We start from the raw sequence: 19,339 nt of genomic DNA on the forward strand, positions 1-19,339 counted from the left end.
AATTATGCAAAAATAAAATAAAAAAATGTTTCAATTAGATTAATTTCTTTGAATGTTGGGAGGTAAGGCAGTAATATATTAAATATTAATCATTTCTTCTAGTTCATTCTGGAAACCAAGCAACACATTTATTAAGTTGGTTCAAATAAGCATAAATATAACACAAATTAAACATTACATTATATTTACCAACAGGAAAAAAAATGTGCCCTTATAGAAAAACTATGGTACATTTTTCCTTTTCTTTTGTTTTCAGAACATTGACTTAACTGTAGCCTTTTTACAGGAGAATATATATGAATAAAATATATTAACATAAAATGATGGTTATCTACCAAGATGTTAAAAATCCAGCACAGCTGGCATCAACAGGAAAATAGAAAAGCTGCTGCACAACATATGCTAAATGAAATTTTTTTTGCATTTTGATTGTTCCATTGAGGCAACAATCAAAATGCAAATTTGGCTGCAGGCACCATTTTTCAAAGTATCACCACTAACTATTAAAGTAAACCACAAACATTTGTTTTCCATTAGATCAGAACAATGACGTATTAGGGGCCACTGAAAAAAAGAGAAGTTTTCAGATTAATCTCATAATTTCTGGGTTTTCTTTTTTTTATTTCAGAAATGTGTTTGACAGGGCAATTTCAGTCAGAAATCTGACTTTTTTCTGGTAAATTTCTGAGATTAACCTGCAAATTTTTGAGTTTTCCACATAAATTTGTTAAACACAATATTGGAAAATAATTTTTGAGAAATGTTTGACTTTTCAAACTCAGAACCTTATGACCTTATGATTTCCGAGCTCAATCTCAGAATTTCACTGAATTTATTTTCTCTGAAATTTCTGAGTTTTTTTTCTGAAAAATATCTGAGATTAATATCAGACTTTCTAATTTAGTATTTCCTCAAAAATAAATTACAGGGGAGATATGTGTAAAATCAGCAACAACATATTAGCAAATTCGTCCATTTTTCTTGGAAATTTTCTACTTTTCACAGAACTTGGATTTTTCTTTTGTTTTTGTTTTTGTTTTTTTCTAGAAAATGTCTGACTTTCTGAGGTACTGTAATCCACGTCGTCGTGGATTAAATTTGCTAAAAACTCAGATTAAATGTTTAAACCCGTACTTTTAATCCTGCAGAACACTGTTGCTCAATTTGCCCATAAAATAAATGAAAATGAAATCGTCCCACTGAGTTCCTGGAGCAGTTTTACCCGGTGACCTGTGCATCACTTCCAGGTCAGCGCCTCCTGAGTCTTCGGAGCTCTCAACAATGTATCCCTTTACAGGAGAGGGAAGCGCTGGCGCTAAAGCGAGTCCCTCTGGAGGCTCTTCAAAACACCGTTACCATGGCCACGAACTGGACCGGGTAGAGAAGTGAGTGGCGTGTTTGTGTGTACACACTGTATGTGAATGGAGCCCAGGAGGGATGAAAACTGTGAGTGAGACGAGAGGAGAGCTGCAGAATGTCTGTTTTTGAAATATTATCCAACTCTGGAGCGAAGTTATTGCAGATAATCTGAAAAAAGGCCAAACGTACGTACTTACTGACTTACTGATTTACTGACTTACTTACTTACTTACTTACGCGCCGTTTGACTGCCAGCAGCTATCTGATCCAGTGAAAGGCTTTGACATCCAATAGGAGGCGGAGGAGCGCGGCTCGTTTCCATGGGAGGCCCCGGGAGGCGATGCCAAGCCGCCAGGAAGAAGCCCGGTGCGCGGGGAGAGGCGCAGGCAGTCGCCGGAGCTGGAGCCGATCCTGCCGGCCGCTGCGTGGCTTTCTGTGCGCGGATGAACAAGACGCGAAAGGGAAAGGTGAGCAGATCTCTCCCCCGCGTCTCCTCCTGCTTTTTGGTGCGCCCTCTAGCTCCGCGCGCTCCTTTTTCCTGCTTTCTGATCGATACCTTTGCTTTCTATCAACACCGAATATTCGATTATTCTTCAGAGAAGCTGCGTTTCAGAAAGAGGCTGAAGCAGGAATGTAATCAACTTCTGTCTCTCTGCCTCTTTTACTTCAAGCGACGCTTTGCAGACCTGAGATCGTGGAGAATGGATGGAAATCACGACCAGCAAGTGCCTTACTGCAACTCCACAGTAAGTAACCAGAACTCAACTTTAAAAAGTTCATATAAAACTACTCTTCTGTTCCCACTGGCCCAAACTACTCAGTTAGTAAATACAGCTTTATCTTGATTTCAGCAGCTTTCAATTTAGATTTATGATTTTTGTTTCTTTTCTTTTCAAACTTTCCACTCTTAAGAAATTACAAATTATGCAACTGCGGTTGTGCAAGTAATCAAATGTGTATTTTTGTTTTAATTTCAGCTGTATCAAAAAAACGACAATTATTTGCATAATTTTTTGCCACTTTCTTTGTTCGACTTCTGCAATTTGTTAATCTAAGCCTCTAATTTTGTTGAATGTATTTATAAATATTTGGATATTCTCTTACAAATGTGTATTTTTCATAACAAACTAAAAGCTTTTACGAATTTTAAGATGAATTCACAGCGACAGAGAGACTGTGTTGGCCGCTGCAGCTTTGTTTCAGTCTGCTTGATGTGATGCCATTTGTTGCATTTTGTTTTAAATTGCATTTTGTAAATAAGCAATATTTAACAAACACATTATTGCTGAGACAATTTTAGGTGGACAAGTTGTCCAGAAAATTAAGTGTTTTAAATCAACAATCAAAAGATTTCACCGTGTTAAGTAGCAGTGAGGCTTCAGTGAATGACCAGTTCAGTTGCTTTTACTCAGAAAATAAATAGAAATCTCTCCTTTTTTCCACCAGACGCTGCAGAAGAAGACATGTTGCCATGAGAGTCCAGCAGACGACAGAAAAAGAAAATTCATTAAGTCCGACCTGGCTCTGGACACTGAAGGTGGGTGCAGGACGGAGGGAGAAGTTAATTTCACGGCTTCTAAACATTTAGCAAAATTCAATTGGCTCGCGGCCACCTGCGCCGCCGCTAACTACAGAATCTCAATTACAGCACAGCGGCCTGTGATGGTCCTCACAAGCCTCTGTCAGCGGTCAGACTCACAAATTGACTCGTTATTAGCTGCACACTCTGAGCTGCAGCCAGTCATAATGAACTCGGTCGTTTCTGACACTTTGTTTTGTCTTTTTTTCTGCTTTTTCTCCCCTCAGAGCTTTTCCAGGACCTCCGTCAGCTGCAGGAGGCATGGCTGGCAGAAGGTGAGTGCTTCAGCCCTGAAGGAGGGCAGCCGGAGAGGTTGAGAGGTTGTGGTGGTGATACAGTGAAGAGAAAGAAAGAAAGGAAGCAGGCTGGAGTTGCATGCCTTGCGTCGCAGTCCAATTAAAAGCCTGTGTGGAAGAGGCACCTTGTGTGTCATGCATACATTAGAGACTGTGAGCGAGCGAGGGGTCTGGAGGGAGACCGAGGAGGCTCTACCCAGAGTGTCATCACAGATTACCAGGAGAAGGAGACGCTCGCTGTCTCTCCTGCTTTTGGCAGCAGCCAACACGCTGCGCGCCAGCCGCCGCTGCAGCCCACCAACTCTCTCTCTCTCTCTCTCTGCTTCTCTCTCTCTTTCTTTTTCTCTCCCCGTTGCTTCCTCTCAGCACTCGTCTCTTTATCTTCTACAGCTGTACTTTACTATCACCTTGTCTTCTTGTATTTCACTTCTTGGTGGCATAGAAAAAGAAAAAAAAAAATGGATCTATAATTTTTTTTTCTCTCAAACTTCCCAAACAAACCCGTCTCTCAGAGAGGCAATAAGTTTTTTTGGGTTTGTTTTTTTTTATCGTCTTTTTGCATATTTTAATTTTTTTTTCTAATGGCAACACTTGCTCATGGTGGTCTAACTGAGACGGGATGCTTCAGGATTTAAGCGCGAGCGTCCTCTTTCCGTCGTGTCTCCAGCACCGAACTTTTGGTAAAGATTTTACTTCTATTTGTGCATGTTGGACTTTAAGATGCAACATAATAATTTTATCTCAGTTTTTGTCGTAGAGAAAAAGTTCCATCTTTAGGAAATGAATTATTGAAAAGGTTTTTCAACATAAGAGTTGCTGTAGTTTCAGATTTATTCCAAAATTAAACTAGTTTTATTTTGTAAAAAAACAAAAGTTTAGTGTAAAAATGCTAAATTTCTAAACGGCAGTTCTGCAGGAATATTCACCATAAAATAATATAAAAAAGCACAAATATTTTTGAGATTGCGGCAAATTGTGCAATACATTGTTTAATAAATTTTATTTGATTTTAAATTTTGTTTAAAGGTATATTTAAGGTTCAAATTAATTATTAAAGTGTTTTATTTCAGAATATAAAAATAGAATATGATTATATATTTATTAAATGTTTTTGTTAAAAACTTGAAAGTTTGTGATTTCTGCTCCAGTATTTTTCTAAGTTGCGTAGATTTAACTCCAGCGTCAACCTGCGTTTACTCCAAGTCTTCTTTAAAACCCGATTGAGTCGTAGAAAAGTAAATTCTCTCGACAAAATGGACTCAATCATTTATGGAGTCCCATTTATTCCTCAACCTGAATCCTTTAAAAAATGGGAAGTATTCTTTGTTACGGATCCTGGGATATTTAAACGACTCTGAGGCAGAATTAGCAGTAAAAGAGTAAAAGACGTGTTTTTAATATTTAATAACCAAAGTGATGGAATGAAACGGCGGCCGGAGAAAAGAGGTGTTCGTGTTCAGGATTACAGTTCTGGCTGTCATGGGTCGATGTGATGATGTACGGTTCAGGACTGTGGATTTAATGAATGACTTCCTGTCCATTAAGATGAAAAGGAATACCTTCCCATTTCTAAGATTTATCGGTTCAGGTAATTGGAAGAAGACGAGGAATTATGAGGGACGGGTTAAATTTCCGACTCCAAAGACGGAGAAGTTGAAGGTTTATCAAATGACGGATAAACGCCTGACCCCCTCCGCCGCCTCCACCTGTCCCTCTCTACTTCCTCTGTAACTCGTCCAGAAGCTCTTTATTTAAAACAAAACAAAACAACAAAAAAAACTACATTTTTATAGTTTTTTCAAATTTCCCCTCCTCTTTCACACTCATCTTTAGTTTTCATAAATCTCATCAGTTTTAAAATCCCTTTAAATGGTTTCTGGGTTTCGTTTTGCAGCCTGTTTGCTGTTTTGGTTTTTGTGAATGATTTCCAGCTCTGCCGTTCTCCCCGGGAGTTTGTTGGCCCATTCACAGACTGACTCACCCATCCTCTACTTCCTTTCAAACCCCCACACTCCACCGCGTGCTGCTGCCCTTTTTCATGCTACAAACCAACTTTTAACCCTTTTTTTTTTTTACATGGCATTTAATGCTTTGCTTAGTTTTAATTGGTTTTTAAGATTATATTGCATGTGCATTTTCTCCTCTTTATCTGTTAATTGTTTACTCTCCTCTGTTCACACTTCTGATGAGAGGGAAGAAAAGACCCCTGACCGCATCAAGAGTGATAAAAGCGGAAAAATCTCTGTTTTTTTTTTTTTTCATTTCAAAGACCTCCAGACACGTCAGGACACGCTACTGGTCCTGTGATAATGAGGATTCACCTCTTTGTGGGTATAAATAGAAGTGCTAATGACACATTTAATATGTCTTTTTGCTGCAGAGAGTCAAACTTGAGGGATGCGGAGAAGCTGTCAGCGAGTGTAAACACTCTGGAGATAAATATGTGCATGCCTAATTGGAGCTGGACCGGAGCAGGCTTCATTATTTTAGCATTAGCCGGGCGCAGGTGAGGCGTTCGCTGGGTTTGGGTTGGAACAGACCCGACTCGGTAGGTACAGGTGGATCCACCAGTGGGGAGGAAGCCAATTAGATACTGGTAACAATGGGTGATTGGCTGCTGGCAAACGGTGGGAAAGCCGAGGATGCGGCGCAGTCAATGGACGGGGTGTCCTCCGGAAGTGGATCTGGGAGGCGGAGAGGCAGCCAGTCGGGGGAAAAAGGGAAAAATCTGCAGCAAGCTTGTCAGTGCAAATCAGTCAATATCTTCATTTTAATCAAAAATCATCTATGGAAAAAATGAAGAGCTCACTCCTGGTTTTTCCACCAGATATTGATTCCTGAGTTAAAACGTTAATATTGTTTCTAAATGAACATGAACTTGTTCTCTTTGCATTATTTGAGGTTTGAAAGCCCTGAATCGTTTTTCCTTATTCTGACCATTTCTCTGCAAATAAATACAACATTTTTGTCAGAAGCTCGTAGAATAAAAGGACAATATTCATTTCACTCAACAATATATCTATAAACAGTAAAAGCAGAGATTCTGATCATTTTAAGTGGTTTCTTCTGTTTTTCCAGAGTTGTATATATACATATATTTAGATTTGATCCAATAATCATCAAAATGAGAACAGATTCTTTAAAAACAATTCAGGTTTGATAATAAATGCAACAGAACTATCATTTAAACATTAAAAATGCAATAAAAGTCATTCCTTTTTTGTTTAAAATCATATTATCGCCTCAATTTTACAAATGTTTTGGCCAATAAAACTGCAATTAATGGAGATTTAGAAAAAACAGACATGTGACGATATAATTACATTTCAGCATCAATAACATGAAACAAGTTAAGTTTGAAAAATGTATATTTAAAGCTGCAGTTTAATTATGTGCTAACATTTTTTTAAAAGAATCAAGCAGATTTTACATAAACTGGTTTAATGGTTGTTACATTTTTTAAAAAATGCCTAAGGTGGGCATGAGGATTAAAATATATTTCAGAGATTTTCTTCATGAGTTTGAAATGTGACCAGAAGAAGTGAATATAAAGCGACTCGGTTCTGCAGAGATCCGTCTGAACGTGAGAGAAAAACCCTCTGCTCCCTTTTTTCTCTTCTCTTTGTCTGTTTAGCTCAAGTTCCCGACAATGACGAGCAGTTTGTCCCAGACTTCCAGACAGAAAACTGTAAGTAAGAAACATCGCCGCTGCGTCTCGTAGTTGGTGTGAAAATCCACCTCGTTTTTTAAAATTTATTTTAAATATAGTGTGTGTCTCTCGGTTCGCTCGTCTTTGCTTTTTGTCTGCAACAGATAGACGTTCGGAAACTAGAGTTTATCACGATCTGCTTACCTCTTTCTCTTGGTGGTTTATTTGCATAAAGAAAACATCAAAATCTTGAGGCAGACTTTTTTTAAGCTGATATTTTTAACTCCCAACGCCTTTTAAGTGACGTTTTCTTTTTTTAAATCTCCCAGAGTAACCTTTTCTCAAAGGGCTTCTGCATAAACCATCCAGTGTGGTTAGGTTTTCTAAATAAGGCACGGTAAAATTAGTTACTACATTTATCTTTTTTACTGGGGCTCGTCTTGCAGAATAAAAACAGCTGTAACTCTTTTTTTTTACACAATTTATCCCATTGAATATTAAATTAAGTTTCTAAGAATACTTGCAGAAGTGTTGCTGATGTCTGATTTTGTGCACTCAGCGATAAGGAGAGCGCACAAACATCACCTGGTTGTGAGCGTTGGTTGCACACGGAGGCTTGGCACGCTCCGTCTCTGGAGGAAGTGAAGCCAAGGTGGGGACAGAAATTGAGAGAGCGGAGCGCAGTGGGACTCGGATCGAGCACATGTCTTTCAGATGAGCCAAAATACGCATGAAACTGTGAGAAAAAGCACAAATGTGTGCGCCCACGCCATGATTCCCATCACCCTTTAACCTCACGACCAACAGCTGAACGATGTTTGCAGGTTCAGAGGTTTTAAATATGGTTAAGTCGGAAATTTTATCATCAATTTTGATAATAAATATTTTTAGAACCTCATTTTATATAATAAGTTGCATAGAAAATCATCACTCTTACCTGATAGTGTGAGCAGCTGCACTGCAAAAACACAAAATGTTACCAAGTAATTTTAGTCTAGTTTTTAGTGTAAATGTCTTTCAAGTAACTTTTCAGAAAGAAATAGCTTTTTCCTCGTAAACAATTAGACCTGTCACAATAACGAATGATCCTGGACGGTAAATTATCGCGATAAACGATAATATTGTTGATTTGAGACACTTTTCAAGTAATATCACCATAATGTTGTGAAAATAACACTGAAATATCATTAAACTTCTAATTCTAATGAACATTTAATACTGGAACTGGATTTTAAATTTCCAAAATAAATAAACAGAAACAGCAAATAAAATTAATTATAAAATCTGTGCAAACTAAATTCTCCAGTTGAGACTATAAAGATTTTTATCATCCAGTTTTTGGTAAATTTAATGTTTCAATTGTTGCTCTATGACTTTGTATCTGTGTGTTTTTTATCATATGAAATGCCTTGCTGCTGAAATGTGCTGCACAGATAAACAATAAAACCAGAAAAAAGATAAATAGAAATTATTGAGCTCATTCTAATTTATCATGTGATTAATTGATTTATTATTTCTCTTACAGGCCTATAAATAATTATTTAATATTAATGAAAACGTACTACCTCTACTGGCAGATTACTTCACTTACAATGAAACGTTTTTCACATGTTATAAGTTAAATAATCTGCCAATGTATCCAACACTGTGTTGCTAGGTAACGGGCTGGGCTTGGATGGGGTTGCTAGGTAACGCGCAAAATTGTGAAGTAAATGGAACTAGAAGTTTTCCATCAATATTAAAGGAATTATTGACTCTAAACAAGCTGCTATATCTTACTGAAAAGTTACTAATGAGTTATTTTAGTCTTATTTTAAGTGAAGTAATATATTTCCACTAGAGTCTTTTTTGATTTTGTGTTTTTGCTTTGAAAAAAAAGCACACAAAAAAAAAAAACATTTCAAAATCGTGTGTGTAAATTACCCAATGATGAGTTCAGAACCAGAGGTCACCAAGACTGTCCCGTTGTCCTTCAGAGGTAGCTGGGGTGGGCGGCCATGATGGCAGGAGGCTGCTGACCATCTGAATTGTCCTGTTGGCAAACCTGCCGCAGACTGGAGGGGCACTAACAGATGGCGGGGGGGTGAGGGCGCCGCGCCGGGCGCTTGAGCAGGCATCCCAGCCGGCAGAGATCCCATATGGGTTTCACCGGTCCGAGAGACGGAGGCGCGGCCGCCGAGGTGGAGGTGGAGACACCGAACAGAATGAACTGGAAGAAAAGCCGCCATTTTGTTTATGAAAATAAAGGTGGTGTTTTTGTTGGGGACGTCCATAAAGGCTCAATGAGACTGAAAAGTGCAGGTTTTTTTATTCCACTGCAAAAACACAAAATCTTACCGAGTATTTTTTGGGCTAGTTTGTTGAAATAAGTCAAATTAAATTAAAAGTAACTTTTCGGCAAGATACAGGAGCTTATTTTACAATTCCTTTATATTGATGAAAAGGTTCCAGTTCCTTTGGCAGATTAACTAATTTATAACATTACATTTTTCCTATCTTATGAATTAATTTATCTGCCAATAGAGCAAGTTCTTTATCACCAATATTAGGGAATTATTTACTTAAAACAAGCTTCTATATCTTGCTAAAAAGTTCGTTTTAAGTTATTTTGTCTTATTTCAAGTGCAACATGAAATCTGGACTAGAAACTAGACCAAAAATTACTTGATAAAATTTTGTTTTTGCAAAGAAATCAAATTAATTATTGTTTTCAGTAATCCAACATTCAAATGATAGAACTGTGAGAAAATATATTCTAAAATACATAGAAAGGAAAACTTTTCCTTTTGTTGATGTGGTTTAGCCGTCCATATAAAGGCTTTAAATGTTTTGACTCAGTTAAAACTCAATAGTAATCTCAGAATTCTGACTTTAATCTCAGAATTCTGATTTTAATCTCAGAATTCTGACTTTAATCTCGGAATTCTGACTTTAATCTCAGAATTCTGACTTTAATCTCGGAATTCTGACTTTAATCTCGGAATTCTGACTTTAATCTCAGAATTCTGAGATTAAAGTCAGAATTCTTTTTTTCTTTTTTTTTTTTTGGTGGCCCTAATCTTCTTCCGTAGGGAAAATTTGTTTTACAGTATAAAAATATGATCTACTCATTAATTTTGTCTGAAATTTAGATTGTGACGGGATTGTTAAACATTTCTTTGCTAGCTTGGTACGTGGCAAACTCGTAGCTAATGCTAATAATTTTTGCTAGTGTGAAACATTGACATTAGCAAAATCTGTGTATTATAGATCAATACATAAAATAAATAAACTAGTGTTTAGTTTGTCTGAAAATATAAGACGAATATTTAGCTAGCTTGCTACGTGGCTAGCTACATACAGCATATGCAAATCAGTTAGCAATAGCAACAAACAAATGAGTTTATAAAAGTATTTCATACTGCTCAGTTGATATAATTTACCACAATTACTGATTCTCATCAACAGACTTTAAGAAATTGTGCACTTTTACTAATTTTTAAAAGGTTATCATTAAGGTTAGATCAATAAATATGGGATAAAAACAATTGGATTACAGTTTGGATTTTTGTTCATATCAAGAAGTCTTGATGAGAAATTTGACAATCAGTGATTTTTGATCCGATCGATGAAAGAAAAAAATCATATTATCTCAAAATTAAACTGTTTTTTTTATTATTTCTGTAAATGTCAAATATCACCTGGTTTTCTGTTGTTTGCATTTGTATCATATTTGACACATCAGCTTTTTTCAGTTAGATAATGACGATCAAAAATAAGAATAAAAAAAATCACACTTCAACGGCGTTTAACACTTTTATACGATTTCTTACTCTGGATTTTTCTATAGAGAATGCTTAAATAAACATACAAATAAACCAGTCAGATAAACAAATTTGCTGGACGATAAACGGTTCCAGAAGATACTGCGATTAACGATAATATTGTTTTGAGACCATTTTCAAGTAATCTAAAGGTAATGCTTGAAAGAACACATTATCAGAGGTCAATCAACTTTATTTTATAATGAACATTTAACACTAAATATCCAAAATAAACAAACAAAACAACAGAAACAACAAAAGAATTCATTATAAACAAAATTGTCCTCCACAAACAGGGATAGTTGAGACCAAAACAAAAGATTGCAGATCAGCTTATGTAGAAAGAAAGAAAAGAGGGCAAAATATAAATCTAATTATTGAGCTTGATTTAATTTGTGATCAACTGAATCGATTGATTGATTGATTGATTGATTATTGCAACAGAATTTATTTCATTTCCCATCAAGACAGAAAGTGAAGGTAAAAGAATCAAAACCAGTTTGCATTGGTGTAAACTGCGATAACGACCCGGATGATCCAGTAAACTTTTGGTTCATTTTGTGTTTGTTTTTCCACCTTTAATTCTGTGACCTTTACATGTCGAGCAAGCAGGTCGGCCGTCCTCAATGTCAACTTTCTGCTCTCCGCCGATCAGCCAGCATGCGAAGCAAAAGTGTCACAAAGCTGAAGGAGAATTGGGAGAAATTTCTTTGTCTCAAACTCCAACACAGATGCTTACCATTAGCATAACTTAGCAGGGAATGAAGGAGGAGAGGAGGTGTAAAATGAGGCCACACGTTGCCGGCACATCCGAGCCGCCATCATTTAACAGCAGAGCCGAGCGCCTGCAGCAGGTGAAAATGGAATGGGAGGTTTTTCACCGATGCCAAAAGACCTGAACTTTTTTATGAATGGACCGGAGAAATATCTGCCAAACGTCGGCTCCGGTTCTGCCAAAATTCACAATTTGCTCCTAAGAGTTCACAGCCGTTTGGGCCAACAGATCCGCCACCAAGAAGAGGTTGACTAAAACGAGCTCAGTAATTTCTGCTTCGTTTTTCCTCTTTGTGGCAGGTTCACTCGTGTTTTTAGTTAAACGTTCTCCTCAGAAAAGCAAGATCCACGTTAAGAAACTTAGCCAGTTGTGAAAAATCCTCAATAAATAAATCAGTTCAGTTAAAAAAAGCTCGATAATTTCTATTTCCATCAATTAGAGTTTTTCTTTCTAAAACTGATCTTCACTTTTCTGTTTTTAACTAATTTTTCTCTGTTTTTGTTGTTTTGTTTATTTATTTTGGATGTTTTGTGTCAAAAGTTTGTTAGGATTTAAAGTTTATTGATCTTTGACAGTGTGTTCCTGCATTATTTAATCCATTGTGTTTCATAAAAATGGTCTCAAAACAACAATATTATCGTTTATTAATATAATTACAATAATTTCTGGGACAATTTATTGTCCGGCAAAATTTGCTTTTGGATTTTTATTTAAACATTCGCAATAGAAAAGCAAAATCCAGACAAAGAAATGTAGATGGTTGTGAAAAATAATAAAAGTGATAAAAGCTGTGTAAATGGGATTTTATAACTCATACCTTTTATCTAACTTCTAGAACGTCAAGTTTATTTGGTTATAATGTAGACTTGCATCACTACCAATATATTTTACTTTTATTACCAAATAATTAAACGCAAAACATAAACGAAGGCTTCTTATGATAAAAATACCTCAAATTGTGTAAAATTATTTCTACTAATCGATACAAAACACTTTTAAGAACAACAGCTGAACAACATGAACTGGATTGAAGAGGCTTAAAGGTTTTTTGACAATAAATATTTTTAAAACCTCGTTACTATCCACACAGCAAAGACCTTAGGAAACTAATAAATGTTTAAGAGAATGGCACAAAAACATTTGCATTAAAAATAGGCCTGATAATTGCTATAACTGCCTCTCTCCTTTCCATCTTGATTAATCAATATGTAGATAATGAGAGCAATCAAGCCATGATGGGCATGACATTCTGGACTAAAGAGGAAGTCTCCGCTTCAGTCAGAGGCGATGCCCTCGCTATTGATTTGTGTACCTTGGCACCCTGCTGACGAAATCTATTGTGACATTTCCATGTCTAATTTAAGACCCGGTGCTGCTGCACATGTGAAGCCATTGTTACGACCTGATGCGACGCTCAGCCGAGTCTTTTCTCAGGGATGCTCACGCACAAACCGAGCGACTTTCACCACTTAACTTTAATTAAATGAAGAAATTAGAAATAGAGTTTTGGCGTTTGCTGGGTTGGAAATTGCTGAATTTTTTATTTTTTTTGTGTTTGTTGCTCACTTCCTGTTTTGGGAAAATCCACTTGTGGTTTCAACGTCTGCGGAGTTTGAAGCATAAAATAAGCAAACAAATAATGACAGACGAGATAAACGATCATATCAGGAGATTTTAGGTCACGAGAAATATAAAACCTTATTAAATTCACATTGTTTTCTATTACTTTTTAAATTTCAGTACATGCACTGCAAAAACACAAAATCTTACCAAGTATTTTTGTTCTAGTTTCTAGTGGAAATATCTCAGTTCAACTCGTAACAAAACAAAAATAACTTATTAATAACTTTTCGGCAAGATGTAGCATCTAGTTTCGAGACAATAGTTTCTTAATATTGATGAAAAAGTTCTTGTTCTATTTATTTCATAATCAATGGGTCTTGCGTCGTTACCTAGCAACCCCAGCCAAGCCCAGCCCGTTACCCGGCAACCCAGTGTTAGATACATTGTTTCACTTGTAACATGGCGAAAATGTTTTGTCATAAGTGAAATAATCTGCCGATGGAACTAGAACTTTTCTTTACTATTTAAGACTAACTCCTTTTTCTTGCTGAAATGTTACTTGTAAGTTAGTTTTGTCTTATTTTAAGTGAGCTAAGATATTTCCACCAGAAACTAGATCTAAAATACTAGATAATACTGCAGTGTTTAGATTTTTGCCGTTGTGTCTGAACTACATTGTACTTAAATGGTATTTTATTTTATCAGTTGACTTTTTTTTCATTTTGAATTATCATTTAAATTGCAAACACCTGTGTAATCTAAATATTTATCTAACTTATTTTGTTTATTTGCTTTCATTTTGTGTCACATTTACACGTTGTTTGATCTGTAGTATTAGAAATTACTTTATAGATCTTTTTGGCAGACATTTTGTTCATCTTCATCAGTGGTGGTGCTTTAAAGTTTATCGTCTGTGTTAGCAACTAGCACTGATGTCATTTAGCTGTTTAGCTTTTCTGTCATGACCTATAAAACAGATTTATTAGTTTTTTTATCTTTCTGTAAATTAAACTGAGAAGATTATTTACTCCAGTTCAACTCACAACTTGTTTTTCCACCAAAACAACGAAAAAGTTCCTGTTATACAGATTAAAATCCTTTAAATGAGATTACAGACATGTCCAACATGTTTCCCTGAATGTTTGTAGCCTAAAATTGTGGGTCCCATCAGTCCCCTCCTCCACCTGTTGCTGCACATTGCTGGTCAGCTGGCTGGAAGGATCCTACTGCTTTTTCTATGTGTTCAGGAAAGACAAATTCAGCAGCTGAGGAACATTTTTGGCCTCTAAAATCAACAGTCGTGTGAGAATTAAAACTGAGTTAAATGTATATATTTATTTTCCTCAAACCGTTAGGCGACTGAAAATAAGCAATTTCTGACTTTTATATCAGACTCTTTCTCAGAATTAATTTCTTTTCTTTTTTTTCTCAGTGGTTGCAATCCTTTTCCGTATCGGTTGATAATCAAACCGATAACAATTTTAATCGTGACGATCGAAGCTCAGATGTCATTCTGACTCTGTAACGTCCAAACGAGCACCGTCAAAAGGTCTCCCCTCAGGAAGTGTCATTTTGACCTCCGATCGATGACCTGGAAAGGTCAGGCCCCCAGCGAGGGCTGCGAACAACCCCGGGGGCCCGGCGGCATGCGGGGCGTGCGGCCGGGCCCCCAGGCGCTGGGCGGACAGACCCCTGCACACGCAGCAGATGTCAGACAAACCCAAAAACAGCTGCTGGATTTCAGTGTTTGACTGCAGATTCACTGACAGTTTTCACCTCTTTCTGCTCACTGCAAAAACACAAAATATCACCAAGTACTTCTGTCTAGTTTCCCTGTTTTTTTCCTAATATCCCAATTTAAAATCCACTGAAACCAAATTGCTTTTAGAAGTCACTTAATTAGTTAATTAACTCCACTTGTGTGCCAGTATAACACTGTAAAAACTCAAAATCTCAGACAGTTTTATCTTTAACAACTGAACCTTCCAGAATTTTCTCAATAATCAAACAAAATTATAAATTTTCTTACTAAAATCTGTTAATGCTGCAAAAATACAAAATCTTTCCAACTATTTTCTGTCTAGTTTGTAGTTAAAATATCCTAGTGCACTTGAAATAAGATAAAATGAACAAAAAGTAACTTTTCACCAAGATATAGGAGATTATAAAGTCAATAATTCCTCAACATTGATAATTAATTACTTGTTATATAATAACATAGGATTCAATCAATCAATCAACTTTATCAATAACGTTGGGTAGATTTGGTTACAGTGTCAGCTTTGTTTCCAGCCAGGAAACTTTACATCAAATAACAATAAATAAATTCAAAATTACCTGCTTTCCAGCACTAATAAATATTAAAAACCATAAAAACAGTTTTAAAAAAAAGAGGCTCTTTAAATGCTGCATCCTTATTATGACATTTTACAAATTTATATAAGATAAAATAAAATTAAAACTATGCTATGTTGATTTTTGGAACTGGAAACAAACTGGTTTTATAGTTCCAGTTATTTTTACATTTTTGGATGAAATGTTTTCATCACATGGGAGGAGCCTGAACGGATGGAGGCAGGTAACCTCTGAACCTGCCTGGAATACCTGGATTATTTGGGATTAACTGGAAAAATGTTTGTAATAAATAAAATAATCTGCTAATGGAATTAGTACTTTTAATAAAATCATGAAGGATTTGTAATTTAAAACAAACTCCTGAAAACTTTCTCCATGTTAGTTTTGCTTTATTTCAGGTGTGTTAATATATTTATTCTAAAACGTAGCGCGGGGATGTCCAAAGTGTGGCTCGGGGGCCGTTTGCGGCCCTCGGAACAATTCTGTGCGGCCCTGGATCACCGTTCAGGCTGTTGATGCAGATTTAAAAACAACAGGGAAGTTTTCACAAAACATTCATGCAGGTTTTTATTTCTTTTAATAATAAAGATTAGTTAAAATAGATTAGTTTAGCGCATGGTTTGCTGTTTCTGGCAAACCTGCAGGACCTTTTTTAAGTCATTCTGAGTTTAATCCCAGAATTTTGACTTTATTTCTCAGATTTTTGACTTTCTTTTCTCATAATTCTGAGTTTAATCTCAAAATACCAAAATACCTGGTACAATTTGTGTTATTTTTTGAAGAGTGTTGCGTTTGCTCTCAACTCCAGAGTCAGAACCGATCCCCTGCCAGCGCAGCGATCGGCCAGGTAACCCGAGCCCGGCTTCATTCTGACCGACTGACTGGGCTTTCCTTCAGAGACGCAGTCGATTAGATTAGCGTTGATCATGACTCGAGATGATGGGATGTTAATCAGGACTGATCAGGCACTTAACAGCCTCTCAGATGGACCGGGCTCACGGAGGGGGCTGCGGGCCCCCCCGGCCCCGCCCGGCCCGTCGGATCAATGCGCCCGTTGTTGTCGTCTGGAACGTATTGACAGCCTGCTGAAAGCAGATAAAGTATTTATAGGAGCCCGTTTTATGATTGTCATATTTCACCAGCAGAGCCTCCGCCAGGAAAAACAAATGAGATTTGAAGTGAGTTGTTTGTGTCAGTGACGGCCTGAGACGTCAAAATGGAGGACAGGTGGAGTCAGTGTTGGCGCATTTCACTGCAAAAACACAAAATCTTACCTTACTACACACGAAATAAGACAAACTATCTCAAAAGTATCTTTTTATTTATTTCCCAATATCTGTCTTATGCAGACTTGAACACAGGTCCGACTTTGTCCCAGTTCATTGACATTTTATTCATACAAACCTTCATTTTAGACATTTAACCTACGATAAGTATAGATGTTGTTTAAATCTGGAGATGGCCGATGTCCGAGTCAAATTTATTTATATATCTCTTTCAAAAACAAGTCAAAACTGCACAAAGTGCTACAAGAAAATGCTAACAATAAATTACCATAAACTGGTGAAAAGATGTTTATTTTTCTGATGAAGTAAAAAAAAAACAAAGTACATTTCTCTCAGATAAACATTAACCCCATTAAGAAAGGCTACACTGTAAAAGAAATCTGTAAAACTTACTGGCAGCTCTCACGACTGTCGGTATTTTACCGTAAATTTTACAGATTTCTTTTGCTGTGTAATATTAATTAAATACGTCCATGAAAATCAACGTAAAATAAAACAATAATAACAATTGTACAAAATAAACTGAAAAGATATACAAGTAAAGAGAGGTGTTTCAATATGGATCCAGTTACTGGTTTCCATTTAGATTGAAATTAAAGTTGTTGTTTTTTTCATAATGTAAATCTTAATTTAATTCTGTCTTTCCAGTCCATAATACTGGGAGTTTATGTTCTTAACCAAGTAGATCTAAAACTTTTCTTTGCAATCAGAATTAAGACTTTAATCAAGAATTTATTGTCTTTGTTTTAGGTCAATAGTTATTTAATATTGATTAAAAAGTTCTGGTTCCATTGGCAAATAAATTTATTTCTAAAAAGATATTTTCCCCGTGTCATAAGTGAAATAATCCACCAGTGGGACTAGAACTTTTTCACCAATGTTAAGGAATAATTTACTTAGAAGAAGCTTCTACAACTTGCTGATGAGTTACTTTTACATTACTTTGCTCTTAATCAGATATTTGCACTAAAAGAAAAAAAACCTTAATGATTGTTTTTGTTTTGTTCTGTGTGTGAATTACACTGCAAAAACACAAAATCTTACCAAGTAATTTAGGTCTAGTTTCTTGTGCAAATAAGACAAAACTAACTTACTAGTAACTTTTTTGTAAGATGTAGAAGATTTTTTGAAGTAAATAATTTCTTAATATTGACAAAAAAGTGGCAGATTATTTAACTTATAACAATAAATTTTTCCCATGTTTGAAGTTCTTCTATCTGCCAATAGAACAAATATTTTTTCCTCAATATTAAAGTGTTATTTAGTTAAAACAAGCTTCTATATCTTGCTGAAAAGTTACTTTTGAGTTAATTTGTCTTATTTTAAGTTAAACAAGATATTTGCACTACAAACCAGGCAAAATTACTCGGTGAGATCTTGTGTTTTTGCAGTGCATGAGTTTATTTTTCCTCCCGAACTCCTTACAAATGTACCTTTAATATTAAAGCGGATGTGAAATGTGTCATCGGACCCCAGGGTGATTCAGGTGTGTTTGTCTCTTTGTCTCGGCGCTGCAGTGGCTTTCCACGGACTGCAGCTGAAGATCAAGCGGGAGCTGCACAGCCCATGCTCTGAGCTGAGCTCCAACTGCAGTCAGGAGCGGCCCTTCAAGCTCCAGTATGGAGAGAAGTGTCCGTACAGCATCAGGTGGCCGGCCGCGCACTTCACCGAGCCCCATGAAAACATGGCTGACGCTTCATCTGAAGGGCTGAGCACAAGACCGGCAGGACGCTGGGATGAAACCCATTACTAACATGGAGGAGTGTTCATGAATGTTTGACTGCTGTTATGGATATTTACCAACTGTTATTTGGTAAACAAACCAAATACTAACACTTTATTTAGTTAAATTACCAAATAAAGTGTTATTTGGTAAACAAACCAGATAATAACACTTTATTTAGTTAAATTACCAAATAAAGTGTTATTTGGTAAACAAACCAGATAATAACACTTTATTTAGTGAAATTACCAAATAAAGTGTTATTATTTGGTAAACAAACCAGATAATAACACTTTATTTAGTGAAATTACCAAATAAAGTGTTATTATTTGGTAAACAAACCAGATAATAACACTTTATTTAGTGAAATTACCAAATAAAGTGTTATTATTTGGTAAACAAACCAGATAATAACACTTTATTTAGTGAAATTACCAAATAAAGTGTTATTATTTGGTAAACAAACCAGATAATAACACTTTATTTAGTTAAATTACCAAATAAAATGTTATTATTTGGTAAACAAACCAGATAATGACACTTTATTTAGTGAAATTACCAAATAAAGTGTTATTATTTGGTAAACAAACCAGATAATGACACTTTATTTAGTGAAATTACCAAATAAAGTGTTATTATTTGGTGAATAATGCAAAGTTTACACTTTTAATTAACTTTTAATCAGAGTTGGGTAGTAATCACAATAAATCAATTAATCATATGATACATTAAGATTAGCTCAATAATTTCCATTTGCAGGTTTTTTTTTTTTGTTTCTACCTAAATATTTTTGACTAACATCTTCAGTCTGATGTTTTGGTCTGGACTGGCCAATTTTGTTTACAGAAACTTTATGATTCATTTTAATTATATTATATAAGACATATTTAAAATGTCTTCCAGTTTCTGTGTTAAATGTTCATTAGAATTTGAAGTTTTGTTGTCACATTA

At 35.8% G+C, this 19,339-nt stretch overlaps 1 protein-coding gene across 7 annotated transcripts in view; it reads left to right on the forward strand.

Annotated features, from left to right (window-relative positions):
* The window catches only part of etv1 (ETS variant transcription factor 1), a 33,136-nt gene that overhangs the window by 652 nt on the left and 13,145 nt on the right, over nt 1-19,339 (forward strand). For 2 of the 7 annotated variants that reach the window (XM_044118278.1, XM_044118279.1), the window contains exons 1-7: nt 1,397-1,446; nt 1,654-1,826; nt 2,031-2,105; nt 2,806-2,896; nt 3,166-3,213; nt 6,869-6,922; nt 18,183-18,312. In XM_044118278.1, coding sequence (XP_043974213.1) covers nt 1,680-1,826; nt 2,031-2,105; nt 2,806-2,896; nt 3,166-3,213; nt 6,869-6,922; nt 18,183-18,312 — 545 coding nt within the window. In that variant the 5' untranslated portion in view covers nt 1,397-1,446; nt 1,654-1,679. The other 5 variants (XM_044118276.1, XM_044118277.1, XM_044118280.1 and 2 more) reach the window with 5 other exon arrangements.

The sequence above is a fragment of the Gambusia affinis genome, linkage group LG05 (genome assembly GCF_019740435.1).
Source record: "Gambusia affinis linkage group LG05, SWU_Gaff_1.0, whole genome shotgun sequence".
NCBI lineage: Eukaryota > Metazoa > Chordata > Actinopteri > Cyprinodontiformes > Poeciliidae > Gambusia > Gambusia affinis.